Source organism: Gambusia affinis, linkage group LG05 (genome assembly GCF_019740435.1).
Source record: "Gambusia affinis linkage group LG05, SWU_Gaff_1.0, whole genome shotgun sequence".
In the NCBI taxonomy this organism is placed as follows: domain Eukaryota; kingdom Metazoa; phylum Chordata; class Actinopteri; order Cyprinodontiformes; family Poeciliidae; genus Gambusia; species Gambusia affinis.
In genome coordinates, this window is record NC_057872.1 from 20,443,759 (window position 1) to 20,457,828 (window position 14,070).

A 14,070-nucleotide genomic window follows, 5' to 3' on the forward strand; every position below is an offset into this window, starting at 1 on the left:
AGAATGCATCTTCACTTTCAAAAATGTGTCGTTTATTAAAAGATTTCTGTCTTGTGTCATTGCTGGAAAACAAAATAGTCAGGAGGATAATATCAGGAAAACAGATGGAAGTGAAAGAAAGAAATGGCTTCGTTTGAGAGAAAGATACTAACAGGATTGAGGGGGATGTAGCAGAGATGGCAAGGGCAGAGCAGTGCAGCCGAATGGGGGAAGGGACGCGTTTACAGTCAGTTAGCGTATAATGAGAGAAAGGCAGCTAAAATAAACAAAACATTGTTATTCCTGACTAATCAGCAGTGAATGCAACAGTAAAAAACCCCCCAAAAAAACATACATCCAAGAAAGCCAAATAAAAAAGAAAGAAAAAAAAGCAGATTAACAAATAAGTGCAATTGGTTTCTCTGTCATACTTCAACAGTAAACAACAAGAGTGAGGTGGAAGACAACCCCCCCCGCCCTTAGGCTCTGATCCAGAGTCTGGATCTGTGACGGAGGGTTTGTGTGCTCGATGCTCCAATGACATGGGCAGTAATATGATGGCTGCCAGGGGGGCTCTGTGTTTACATGTGGGTGTTTTTAGAGGTGTCACCTCCCTTGGTACAAAATTAGTGAATTAATTACTAAAAAAAAATTACAAATAATTTCAATATTTATATGCTTCTTTTTTTTTTAATACAAGTTGATTCGATCACAATAATAAAGATAGCTTAATATTTATATGAATGTTAGCTTATTCTTTAAAAATAAATAAGGGGGGTCCTATGAAGCATCTAGTACAAAGAAAAGATTTCCTAACTAATTTATATATATATATATATTTTTTTTAAAGAGCACCAGCAGTTCAATTAGCTCTGCCGCTGATGTGAGCCCCAAAACAGATTACTCTCAATCATACACAACAAAAATTATAGCCACTGCTGACAGTGTGTATATTCAGTCTGTGGAAGCCTTAAAACCAATTTCTTCAACCACAAATTAGTAATAAAATACAACAACAAAAAGAAGTGGCTATTTGATTTCAAGATAAAATACAAACTAAAACAGGGAAATACAAGTCTTTTTTTGTTTTTGTGAAACCCTTGCCAGAAACAATTTATATATATATATATATATATATATATATATAAACCGACGGCAAAAAGAAATTTTAAATTTTTTCCAAACACCAATATGTGATAGCAAGGATATTTGTGACACCATTGCTCATAAATGGCAGGGATGAGCGTTTTTAACAAAATTACAAAATTTCTTAAAAATCCTCATCCAAATAAATAAAAAAGGTGTTAATTTTCTAAATGTTTTGTTCATTGCCATTTGTGAAAAATGTTGTTAGCCTATAGCTAAGACAGCGCCTCCTACAGTCACGGTGATGGATAGTCACAGAATTACGTACCTTACTAGAAATAATTTTGTTTTCGAAGATAAAAGAAATCAAGTAAACACATATTTTTGTTTTTACATTACTGGTTTCTCACCAAATGACCTGAACACATGTACACACCATATCAGCTTGAGCTGTGGGCAGTGAGGATAAACAGATATCAGGATATCGGATCTGGACGCCGTTGGTTTAGTTGTCTATTATGTTGTTGGTTTTGATGCATTGGTGCATTTTTAAGAAGTACAGACTACATGTTGGCTTTTCTCAATTGAATGTGTTATTGGTTTTGTGAAATGCAAACAATCAAAATGCACTGAAAGCACCAAGATCTTTTTCAAACACATTGGCAAAAAGGCACAGTAGTCCATTAGTCCAGTCGAAATATTTCATCTGCCTCCTTTTCTCTCCTCATGATAGTAGTAAAAAACACATGAAATGTCAAAAGTATCGAAAACCCTCGAAAAGGAAACTGGGCCATACTATGCGAATGCACAGCAGGCGGTAATCAGCTGCCCAATAAATAAATATAAACAATAATAAATAGCTGCAGTGTCTGATTGAAATATGAATAAATTAACAGTGGAACTAGAGTCTTATGTCTGAGTGGTTGCTGTTTTTCCTGTTCCTTTTTCTCAGGCTGGTCATTAAAAAAAAGAAAAGAAAAAAAGTCTTGCTTGACCCTGATCGCCGGTCGGTTTGCAGACACCGGGCGGCAGCGCCTGATTCACAGCGAGACGGGTCGTTGCTACGGCGTCGCTCCTCTGGATGTGAAGAGTTCAAACATTTTGGAATACATTCGTGGGATGTTAGACGTTTGTTTTCCACCATCTTCGCTGACTCCAACACACCACATATACAGCATATTAATTAGTCAGTGCTGTATTTTTCACCAAAAAGCCACAGGACGTGGCTTTACTCAATTCACACTTATTTTTCTCCTATCCTATCTACAGGTAGTTGTAAAATCAAACAGGACTTCCTGTCATAGCACACATATTAGCTCACTCTGTTAAATGGAATCATAGCATTCTAGGGTTTTATTTTAAATACTGACATCAGACTCCAAAGTTTGTAAAGTTTCAAGTTTAAGTTAAAGTTGTGCGACAACAGCTATCTCTGAATATATTGCTTGCTTTCATGCTATGAAGTTATTCTCTTAATTGCTCCTGAAACTTGCTCCAGTCTCCATCGACCATCTTTACGCCTGTATTCCTGATCTTTAGGTGTATTCTAGTTTTTTAATTATAACCTCTTTTAGTGCATGTTTGGGTTAATATAAAATTAAGAATATTACTTTATCAATAGTTTTTTTTAATATATATCTGAAACGCATATTCCATATTGTGTATTTAAAAAAGTTCAAAGGGATAGTCTGGATATTTTTAAGTGAGCTTCTGTTAAAGGTTATCTTATCCTTGGTGGATAACTCTCATTAAATCTTGATCTAGTATAAATTTGGGATAGTTGGGTCTGGACTTCTACAGTTGTGAAATAAGTCCAGTCTCAAAAACATCACCGTGGGGTATTTACACGCTATTTTGTGAGCCTTAAGTCATTTGGATTTGTTGGTTATTTACACAAAATCCAATGATTACTCATAGAGGTGATGGAGGTGGGAGGCGCTCCGCCGCCAGTGATCTTCCTGTGTGAAACGTAAAAAGCTAAGGTGGGCCACATTTGGCCCCTGGGCCTTGAGTTTGACATGCGCTTCACACGTTCAGTTGTCAGTATGTGTTTCACAGAGGAAGACCATGTCTAACGCTGCCTCCAATACCAATTGCTATGTAAATTATCACAATTTTCTGTGTAAATAAACACAAAACAGTTTAAATATTGATTAGGTAGTTTTGCAATAAATCACTATGAAATCAGCATGAGTCTGCTTTTAGACCAACTATTTAGATTTATATTAAACGAAACCCAGATAAGACATTTAGTGCTTGTAATGCTTGATCAGAACTTCACTTCAAAAATTTCCCCATCCCTTCAAATTTCCCCATAGCAATTTATCATTTCCATCCAACTCCACTAACTGCTATTCTCCTCCTATTGAAACGCATTCATAAACAACACTTTCATCCCTTTCTTTGTGTTGCAGCAGCTTTATGCCTCAGGTGGTTTAAGGAGAGCAAGGCTGCTGGCCTTTTGCTCTCTCTGTGTGTCAGGTCTCCACGGTGGAGGGGCATACACGAGCCAGAGGCTTCAGCGAGACAAATGCGGGCTGGTTTTGACCTTGACATGTCCCAGTGCTCTCTGTCTCACCTTGTAGTCCGGCAGCAACGAGCTGGCTTTGGCACTGTGTTGGTTTCTTCTGATTTTTGGGGTTCTTAGAGGGCGTGGTGGACGAGATGGAGCAGTCTTGCATAGCTGGACTGCCCCTGCTCCCTGCTGTGAGAACGATTTCGCTGACACTTTCCGCTTTTATGGCCTCATGCGAGATGCACGTTTTTCGGGGGGACGGGATGGGAGCGACGTGCACCCACGTCAGCCTCGGCTCGGAGCTCTGGGCTGCCTTGTACTTTGAGCGCTGGTCCAGCTCCTCGCCCTCGCTGTCATTTCCCTTTGCGCCGTTGCTTAGCTGGCTGCTGCAGACCACATCTGGCAAACTCGGGTGTGTGTCAGAAGCCAGCAGTGAAGAAGCAGCAGACTGATCCCTTTCATCTCGAGTGTGCTTCTTCCTCCTCTCCTCTCCATCGGTACGACGGCACTTGATAGGTACAGGGGAAGGCGTGGGGGAGTCAGTGTCTGTCCAGCTGAGTCTGCGCTTCTGGAAAATGAACAGGAGAGCAAGCAAATGAATATTAACTCTCAGCGGTGTGGCCGATGGAGGGGGAGGGGCTTATTTGAGCAAGCAGGCTGATGAAATACACGCATTTTCACCTTGACGGGGATATGCAGCTGGTCCCGATGTTTGTGTGGCGGAGTGGAGCTGGAAGTGTCCTGGAGGGAGTGAGTGGGGGAAGTGGAGAAACTGGAGGATGAAGACATAGGCTGAGCAGAGATATGGGGAAACCAGAGCTTTAGCATCACCTCCACCTGGAGCAAAGTGTTCAGGTACTTCTCCCTAAAATATGAAGAAGAAAAAAAAAGTCAGAAAACGTTGGGAAAATCATCACAACTGAAAACCACCTCCAAAAGCTTTTGAACCATTTAATAATCCTGACATTTATGGAAGTAGATGTCAGATAAAAACTCCTGCACAGAAAAAATATTAATGTCCCTTAAATGTTACATATTTTATCACATTACAAAAAACTATAAACTTCAATGTTTTTTCCACAGAGATTTTATGACATGCACCAACACAAAGTGGTGCATAACTGTAAATTTCCAGGAAAGGGATACATGGTTTACTGAATTTTGCTACAAATAAAAATCTGGCATGTATCTGTATTCAGCCACTCTGAATGACTCACAGTTTGCTCAGATAGATACTAAAAGTTTTGCCAGTTCTGCTTTGCAAAACAGCTCCAGGCCAGTTAGATGGGAAGGAAAACATCTTTGACAGCAATGATCAAGTATTGCCACAGATTGTAAACTCTATTTATGTCTGATTAGGCCATTCTAGCAAACCGATGAATCTAAACCACTCCACTGTGATTCTGGCAGTATGTTGCCCCAATAGAAAATTCAGTTCTCATCTCCTCTGACCAAATTATGTATTTTAACAAGTTTGCTACCCAACCCTACCCACTGGTGTAGGGTTGTGGACCTACACCAGTGGTCCCCAACCCTGGTCTTCAGGGCCCACTCTCCTGTATGTTTTAGGTATATCCCTGCGGTTGCACACCTGGGTTAAATGAACAGGTGATTAACTGGCTTCTGTAACAATTGAAAGAATGCAAAGGAGGTGATGCAATTATATGCATCAGCTGTGCTTGAGTCCAGACTCATCAAAAACATGCAGGACAGCGGTCCCTAAGGACCAGGGTTGGGGACCACTGTCCTACACAATGATTTCTTTGGGCTACTTTCCATGAAGCCCACTTTTATTCAATCCAAAACTAATAATTTTTCTGCCAGTATATACTTCCACCTGAGCCGTGGATCTCTGCTGCTCCTCCAACTTTATTTGCTCATGTTTCATTATTATTATATCCAACAAAACTCTGAGACCTTCAGAGAACAGCTAGATTTACACTGAGATTGTATTACACATAGATTGACTATTTATTTACAAGACTATTTATGAAGACAATTTGATGCTCTAGATTTACTTCAGGTGCAAATATAAATACAAACTGAGCATAATTGTCCTTCCATTTTATGGAATAATGACTCAATTCATGCTAATCTATCTCAAAGTTCTTATAAATACATCAAACTTTGTTTTGACAAAGTTTAGGAGGTGACATTTTGTTAAGGTGACAAAATGTGAATATTTTTGCAAAGCACTCTATAAATAGCGTGTGTGAACAGGAAGACAATGTGGATGACTTCTTACCCACAGTCTGGTCTCTGCAAAACCCCGACAATCCTCTGGATGCGATCCATGGCGACGCTCTGCTGGAAACTGCTTAAACCTGTCAATCAAATACATAATCCACCTGTCATGATTTACAGTGAGCGGACACACGAGAACACAAACAGCCTCCACCTCAGGCACCACTTTCACTCAAACCCCGCAGAGATCATATGTAAGGAGCGAGGCTGTAGTGTCGTGTTAATTGCACATTGTGCCATATCAATGTACACTTGAGTCCAGAGGAAAACTCCCCAGTCCGGTAAAGAAGTCCTCACAGTCTGTATGTACCTACAGCATGCTTGCAGGAGGCAGTGATTTAGGAATGCTTACCGTGGTCAAATCGGCCACTCTTCAGCCCATTCAGCAACTCGAGAAGCGGCCTGACAAAACCCTGCAGCTCAGCACACTGGCAGAGAATAAGACAGAGCAGATAGATTACAGTCTCAGAAGAGGGCCCCCTCTGTACAAACACTGCCATGTCATGCCTCTCCTCTCTTCTCCTCTCCTCCTTTACCTTCTGAGCAAACAGCAGATCTCCCTCTGATTTGGGTCTCTGGCTCAAAGCATCTACATTGAGCATGCTGAAGTTTGCCCCCTTGCCGTCATTCTGCGACCTGTACACCCATTGTGACCCGGGGCTTCTCGATCCCAGCTCCTTTTTGGATGCCACTTTGCTGATGGTGACAGAGGAAGAGCTGTCTGTCAAAAAGACGTCAGTGTCGTCCTCCGTCTGTTCCGAGTCGCTGAGCACGAGGCTGTCGCTGGAACTCAGGGAATCGAAGGAGGGCTGGGTGGAAGTGCTTCCTTGAGACTGCATCACTTTGGGGAAACAGTAATAAAGGATTTGGATTACGACAAGTCAGATTTAGCTTTTAGGAGCAACAAAACAAACAACACGTTTAGTGGAATGAAGAGTAAATTCCTAGAACAAACATGCTTTCTGTTTTGGCGGTGCTCCATTTTCCACATCTCTCTTCCTAAATATACAACTCCCACAACTCAAAATGGTGGGTATACCAGTGTCCTAGTTTAACATGGTGCAGAGTGGGGCTGGGGGTATATGCAGGAGGCACACAATGGTGGTACATGTCTGGCTCCCATTGAGGAGACTGGAGGAGAGTAGGAAATGTGAGGGGGGGATGGGAGCTTGTGGAGTGGTGAAATCAGAATAGGCACACTCCCACTCCACCACAGCCTCCGGTTGCTCTCCGAAGCCCCTCCTCTCTTCAGTCTCGTGCTTTCTCTACTCCACACACATCCACCCCCTCCCCAGCAGGATTAGAGACACACAAACCACCTTCTTTCCTCTCTGGCTGCGTTACTGCATGCCGTGCAGCTCTCATCCCATCCTATTCGTTATGCACACAGCCTCTGTATTTCCGCTCACATTTTTCATTCTCTCTGGCTATTGACGCGCCCTTCTCCCACAGTCTGAGCGATCTGCAAGCGTCCTCTGGTCTCTGATCCCACCAGCATATGTGGGGAAATAGGAATGTACTCGGTAGATAAACACCCCAGCTCTTATCAGAGAGACTGATAGATTTTTGCACCCACAAGAGCTAAGAGAGGAATGAAACACTCACAGTTTTGTCTATTTAAGTTACAATGGGAATTTTCAACCAACTGGGTATTTTTAGATCAATATTAAATTTTTTTTGCCAAAAAATAAATAAACAAAAGAATTATCCAAATAATGCATCACTTGACTGTAACAGAGTTAGTCCAAGGCAAAGTAAGCTCCTACTTGGGGCCCCTCGGGGCCAAAAGGGGTCCTCACGACCACCTTGCATTCCACGTAGAATATCATTCCCAAAACTTTACATTTCTACTCAGAAGAACTTTTAAATTCACTCTTGACTCATGAATAAGAAAATGAAAAGACAATTTTAAATATGCAAATAATTTGGGAGGAATGTAGCGTAAACCTACAGATTAATTAATAATCATATTCATTTTTAGTAAATTGAAACAAAACTCCACAAAATCTTAACATTTAAAAATGTTAGGATTTAAAATAAGTGACAAAGCAATAAAAAACAGCAGATTAGGTAGTTGTATTAATCGTAATAATAAGGGAGTAAATATTGAGTTCGGTAGCTATGTTAACAGACATATTAGTTTATGAACAGCACAATAAAATGTTAAAATATTAAACAATTTTCTATTTATGATTTACAAGTCTTGATATCAGCGTAAGCAAACACTGAAGAATTATTCCTAGCTCCATAGCTAGTTTAGCAGTCATGAATTTAAAATTACTGCAGCTTCTTAATTTCTATTGCTTTTTGTGCTTCGGTTATATTTTATGCACACTAAAACTGCACTCTGTAGTCACTAATTTATTTCAGTGATTAATTTAAGTGGAATTAGGATTCTGCAAAGGGTTCCAGAAAGAGTTGGTTCTGTAGCGAAGCTTGCGCGGGATGGATGGAGAAGGGCTGGGATGGTGCATGCGGGCTCAGGTACAGAGACAGGTGATGGCTGCCCGTCTATACGTGAGCGCGCGAGTAATCATGCCCACTACAACATATAAACACACACTGGACATTTTAATACAAAGTTGTCAAAAACCCTGCTATGCTTTCAAAAATAATACAAGACTAGCAAGAAAGATTCGCGTCGGGGATGGAAAAAGTCATTGTTTTAACAGCACAAACAGGAAAAAGCTGGGCAGGAAATTCCGTTAGGCTAGTCTGCCAACTTCAGGAAACGCTAACAACAGATGATGAAAAGCGGTTTAATACTTACCGCCAGTAAAGTGAGATAATAATGAGAGCCTCTTTGAACAACTAATAAAATATCGCCTCTGGTTTGGGTCCGGTAGATCCGTCAGTACACGGTTAGAGGCTGAAACAGCATCAGCGAGTCCATCCTTTGCGCACACACACACACGCGCACACCGCCCGGTCTGCTCATCGATCTCTGTCTCAACTAGCTGCTTCTCTTGGCAGTTTACGAGCGTCAACGTGTGCGTAGATCCACGTGCCTGCGCTAGTCGCTCTTCCTATTGGCTCACGTCCCAATTGGAGACCCGAGCCATTGGCTGAGCCGCTCAGCCAGTGAAAGGATTACCGAGCGTTGATTGGACGGAGGTTCTAACCCTTATGACAGACACGCCCCACTCATGTGCCTCCGGTGTGTTTGGTGTCTGAGCGCTGCTGTTGCTCTACTACAGCAAACGGTTGTAAACACGCAGCGCCGGAGCAAGAGGAGCGCAATGTGGCCTAAAAGGACTCCGCCCATTACAGCAAAATCACATATAAAAAAACAAGAGGACTTATGCAACTAGGCTCGTAAATTGTCGGTGTATTTTACAAATATATTAGGCCTAACAGTTTTTTTTCTTCTTCAGTCTGTTGGATCTAATTTAAGACACATTTCACTGAGGAAAAAGAAAGCAAGGAACCCACGCTGTCTGGAAACCTGGAATCTGATTAAGGATTTTTCACGTCTGTGTATGGAAAAGAAAAAAATATTTGTATTTCAAAACTCCCAAATTGTAAAGATTCAATCCAGTCTTTCACCCATCCACCCATCCATTCATGCTATAAGAAACAGTGATCTATTTATATTTTTAACCAGTAACCAAAAGAGGACTGAAAATTCTAGAAATTTAGACAATTTTGACATAAAAAATGTACAAACATCCACATTCATTAATTTAACAACAGCTCCATGTAAATAATACCTGAAGCTGGCACAAGTTTCTTGTACAGATTGAGCCTCATGTCAAGATTTAAACATAGTAATTATAGTCATGTGGCAAGAAGAAGAGAGCACAGTCCGTCTCTAAGCAACTTCAATAACACCCGTGTTTGATTTCAGGCAGGATTCAATTTGCACTGTCTGTGTGTGCACACTCAAAACCCTATTCTCTGACAAGTCTTCAAATATTTTTCAAGAGCATTGCAAACAATTATAAGCTGTTCATTTGATTCGGATGGGTTTTACACTTATTATGTTAAATTTTTCTGAAAACAGGCCAAAATGTTGCATTTACAACCTTTTCGGATCTCTGATAACTGTAATTAGAAATAATCTCCAAACTACTTATTATGAAAACTGTTTTGCACAAGTAGTTTTCCTAACGCTTTATATACTTTTATTTACTTAATGCCTCATACTTTCTTTGAACATTTTTGAACCTGAATCTTTTATTCTGTGTTGTTGCTGTTTGTGTATATAAGATCACACATGTAGTCACTCTTCAAGGTTATCCATGAGCAGCCATAGTGTGTCCTCCCCCTTTGCTTTTAGCTCACAACAGGGTGAACTCTGTGACCACCTCTCCATACAGGCATTGCACTTGTTTGCATAGCCTGTTTACACACACATATACCAACACACATCCTCTCCCCTGATTATCTAATGCATTTGTCGTTTCTCACTTCATAATGCTTAAATGATGCATCAGTAGTTTGGCATGCTTTTATCAGGATTTTCCTACGTGCTGCTCCTCATGTTGCAGTCAGAGGATGAGGAGTCCGCCCCTCCTCCTCTATACATACAACTTACACATGAACTCACCGACCGCCCCCTCCCACCTTCCTCTCTCCAGCCGTATACATTGCATACATAGCAGGGCGTAGCCTTGTTTGTTTTGCTATGCATTTCGCTTATCGCAACTATATGCACTGCCCAGACTGCCTTCTGTGATCAGGAAAGCAAAACACAGGTTAACCTTTGGCTGCAGAAACCAAGAGAAAGGCATCTTAGTTGAATGTATGGAAGAGGCACCGGGTTCAGAGAGCTTACCATCCCCCTCCCGCTGTCAGAATTCCCCTGCAATACATGAACCGCCTGAACCTACTTTGAGTTTATGCTTGCTGAAGACCACCCCCATCATTTCAATCCTTCCACTTCCCTTCCAACTAATTCCCATCCCCCTGCCTGCTTCCCCCTTTCTCTCTATCATTTACTCCTTTATAAAATAAAATAAAATAAAATAAAAATAATCATTATCTCTGATATTGACAATCCAATTGTGTCAAGTCCAAACTTATGGATGAGGCATTTGTCAGCAGGTTGGATCAAAGTAAAACACATTACTTTACGGTTTACTGGATGTTAATTTTTTGAATTAGAACCACCTCAATTTGATGAACAAATAGAAAAACACTTGTTTCCATTGATTAAATAGTTCAATCATCTTAGTTCGGGGCAAGCTTTGTCTTAGCTAATGTTGACACAATCTCTGTAATAACTTTACCTGGAAGACAGTTACCTAGATGTCTTCTTTCTACTGACAGGAACTAAGAGATCAGGTATCGAAGGAATGTGGAAGGTCAAAAGCACAAGTTTGAGTGTTTGAGAGTAGACAACAACTGCAGAAATCTTATCTCCATCTGGGAAGACAAAAGCACAACATAATGACTAAACTGTAAACGAGGGCCCCTCTTTGCCCTCACTGCTCTTTTTTTCCCCTGAGTCAGAGGCAAACACGTCCCATTTGAAGACAGTGTGGAAAAAACCCACTCACTGCAGCTTTGTTTTTCCCAGTCCGCACCTGCTGACCAGTTTTTCCTTTCCTTCTTTAAATCTAAGGAGATTTTGTATAAATATTCAGTACTGTCAATATTAATTCTCAGTAATACTATGAAAAAAACCCCGTTCTGATTGATTTTTAATTAAAGTTTGGTTTTTATAGTTTTGCATCTCCATCTGCAGTTTCTTGCAAAAATGTTCATGCCTCTTGAAAAATCTACAACCACAAAGTGCATATGGCCACTTTTCCACAATGTGTACAGAAAGGCTGAACACTGCCATTCTTCTGAACATTCCTCTTGGCAAAAAAGCTCCAGCTCAGGCAGACTACATTAACAGAAACTCAACCTTCAAGTTTTTTCACAAATTCTAAACTGGTTACAGGTCCAGACTTTGACTGAAGCATTCTTAAACATAGGTTTGCTTTAAACCGGAGGTCTGCAGCACCCTTCCTCAAGGGCCACAGTCCTGCAACCTTTAGATGCATCCCTGCTCCAGCACACCTGAGTGCATCCAAAAGGTGCAAGTCAGTGGGACTTGAGAACTGCTGATCTCAAGTCTTGCTGATCTAAATCATTCCTTTGAGGCTCTGACTGCATGTTTGTTGCTGTCTGGTAGAAGATGAACATATGCTCCAGTTTAAAGCATTTTACAGCCTTTTACAGGTTTTGAACTCTACCCACATCTCAATCAACTCTAACTTTTTCCCTGATGAAGAGAAGTTCCCCCACAGCTCCATGTTCCCACTATCATGTGTCATGGTGTGTTAAAGGTGTTTTCTGCCACAAATAGCATCTTGCACAAAGACTAACAAGTTAAATTTTGTTTCTTTTGATCAGTGCACTTTCTCCCACATGTCTGCTGTGTCCAAACCACCTGATTGTATCATGGCATTTGTGTTTCCTTTGGTCCAGATTCTGTGTTCTGTGTTTATGCTCATCTTTTATTTTTAATAAATATTTTGCTTTGCTTATTGGTGTTTTTATTTCTTTTTAAATCCTATAAAGCACTTTGTATTGCCTTGTTGCTGAAAATGTGCTATATAAATATAATTACCTTTACCTTTAGGTTTTAGTTACAGATCTGGTATTGACATATGTATTGGGTTTCCCCCTAGACTCTGCACATTAAAAGCCAGTCTGCTTCTGTCTTTGGTGGATCCTCTGCTGTGTGGTCATGATATCTGGTTCTCCTAAGCTTTTATCTCTGTGTCTTTTGTTCTCTGTAATCTCTGGACTTTTCTTTCAATTAAACGCAGCATCATTTAAGTTTTGGTTGGCTTATCTTTCTTGTATTTTAGTCCAATAATGGACCAAAACATGTGATATGCTTTCTTAAATCTCTGTTTCAATAATAGCTGTGTAGAATAGTGGAGCACATGAATAATAGGTGCATCTACAGCTAATACCACCTGAGCTGTGGATGTCTAAAGCTCCTCCAAAGTCACCTTAGACTTTGGTTACTTCTCTGGCTAATGCTATCCTTGCCATCAGCTGCCAGTCGACAGCCATGTAAGCCTGAAGTTGTCCCTTAGTCTTGGCATGTTCTGATGTTGAAGTGAACTCCTTGAGATGTTCAAAACTTAGGTTATCTTATTAACTAACCCTGTTTTATATTTCCCCAGATCTTTATCCCTGTCCTTTTTAAGTCCACAGTAATTCACTTCCAGAAAAAAAAAAGAAAAACATTTTAGGGGTTGTGTTATTGAAAAGTGCTGTATGTCATTAAAGTATTTCATATTGTAGGCCAATATAAAGCAAACAAAAGCATTTTTATGAAGGTCACACAGAACCTTTAGCTCATGTGAAATAAGTTTTCTTCCCGATATACATGAATACAATGAATTCTTTGTTGAAATAAAGCTGACCTCCAAGTCATTCTTTGCCAAAACCACAAACATACATCTGCAGACAAACGTGTGCAGCAGTGGGAAACGAGGATTTTCACATGACGAGGAGATGCTCTGCTGCTGAATTTATGAATGGATCCTGAGGACATTCCCCCTGCGGAGACACAACCAACAGCACGCGCACTGGTCATAACCACGCGCCGTGATGGAATGCTCGGTAACCAATGGGAAGCCGGCGAAGGTTACCGCTGTTGCATAATTTGTCAGAGGCGCATCACGTTTAGGAGGACCTCTACACGGTGCCCGTTTTACAGCATTTGTATTTAATCTATGCTCGACTCCACGGAGTGATGTCATTCGCATCAGAACACACTCGGCTGGGTGGCTCCAAAGCGTCAATAGAAAGTCAACCCAGAGAGCCAGTTAATCTTTTTTCCTCTTTTCTTTGGTGTACAAAGAGAACAAAAAAAGAAAGAAAAATAAATAAAAAAAAATAGTTAATTCAATTTAATAGGATACGTCAGCGACATTGTAGGAGACTCTCATTCGTCCTGCAGGGGAACAACTGGGTTGTTAAATTATTTATGTGAAGTGGTGAATGTCTAGGATTACACATTGGATTACCTCAATATACTGTATTATTTGCTTTGGGACACATTTCTCCCATCAATTTCTCTGTCACATGTAAAGGGCTCCACCTAGTGTTCACATTTAATAAGCATTTTAAGATTCCATTAGAGCTTCACCTTGTGGTTTGAGTAGTTATCAACTTAGAGTGGATGTAAAGCGTCTGAAAGCACCAACAGGGTCATTCAAACACATTAATATTATTTTAAATCATATCATTTTTTTGATAATAGACTGCAGAATGCTCTATTTTCTTTAATAACC

General features: G+C 40.5%; 1 protein-coding gene across 1 annotated transcript; it reads right to left on the reverse strand.

Moving 5' to 3' along the window:
- Positions 1 to 10: 10 nt before the first annotated feature.
- LOC122830582 lies at positions 11 to 8,815 on the reverse strand. Its single transcript, XM_044116017.1, has 6 exons — positions 8,595 to 8,815; positions 6,361 to 6,665; positions 6,177 to 6,252; positions 5,826 to 5,904; positions 4,262 to 4,445; positions 11 to 4,148 (listed from the first exon to the last, which is right to left on the reverse strand). The coding sequence occupies exons 2-6, from the start codon at positions 6,661 to 6,663 to the stop codon at positions 3,543 to 3,545; spliced, it is 1,248 nt and encodes a 415-aa protein (XP_043971952.1). The 5' UTR covers positions 6,664 to 6,665; positions 8,595 to 8,815; the 3' UTR covers positions 11 to 3,542.
- Between the last annotated feature and the right edge of the window lie 5,255 nt (positions 8,816 to 14,070).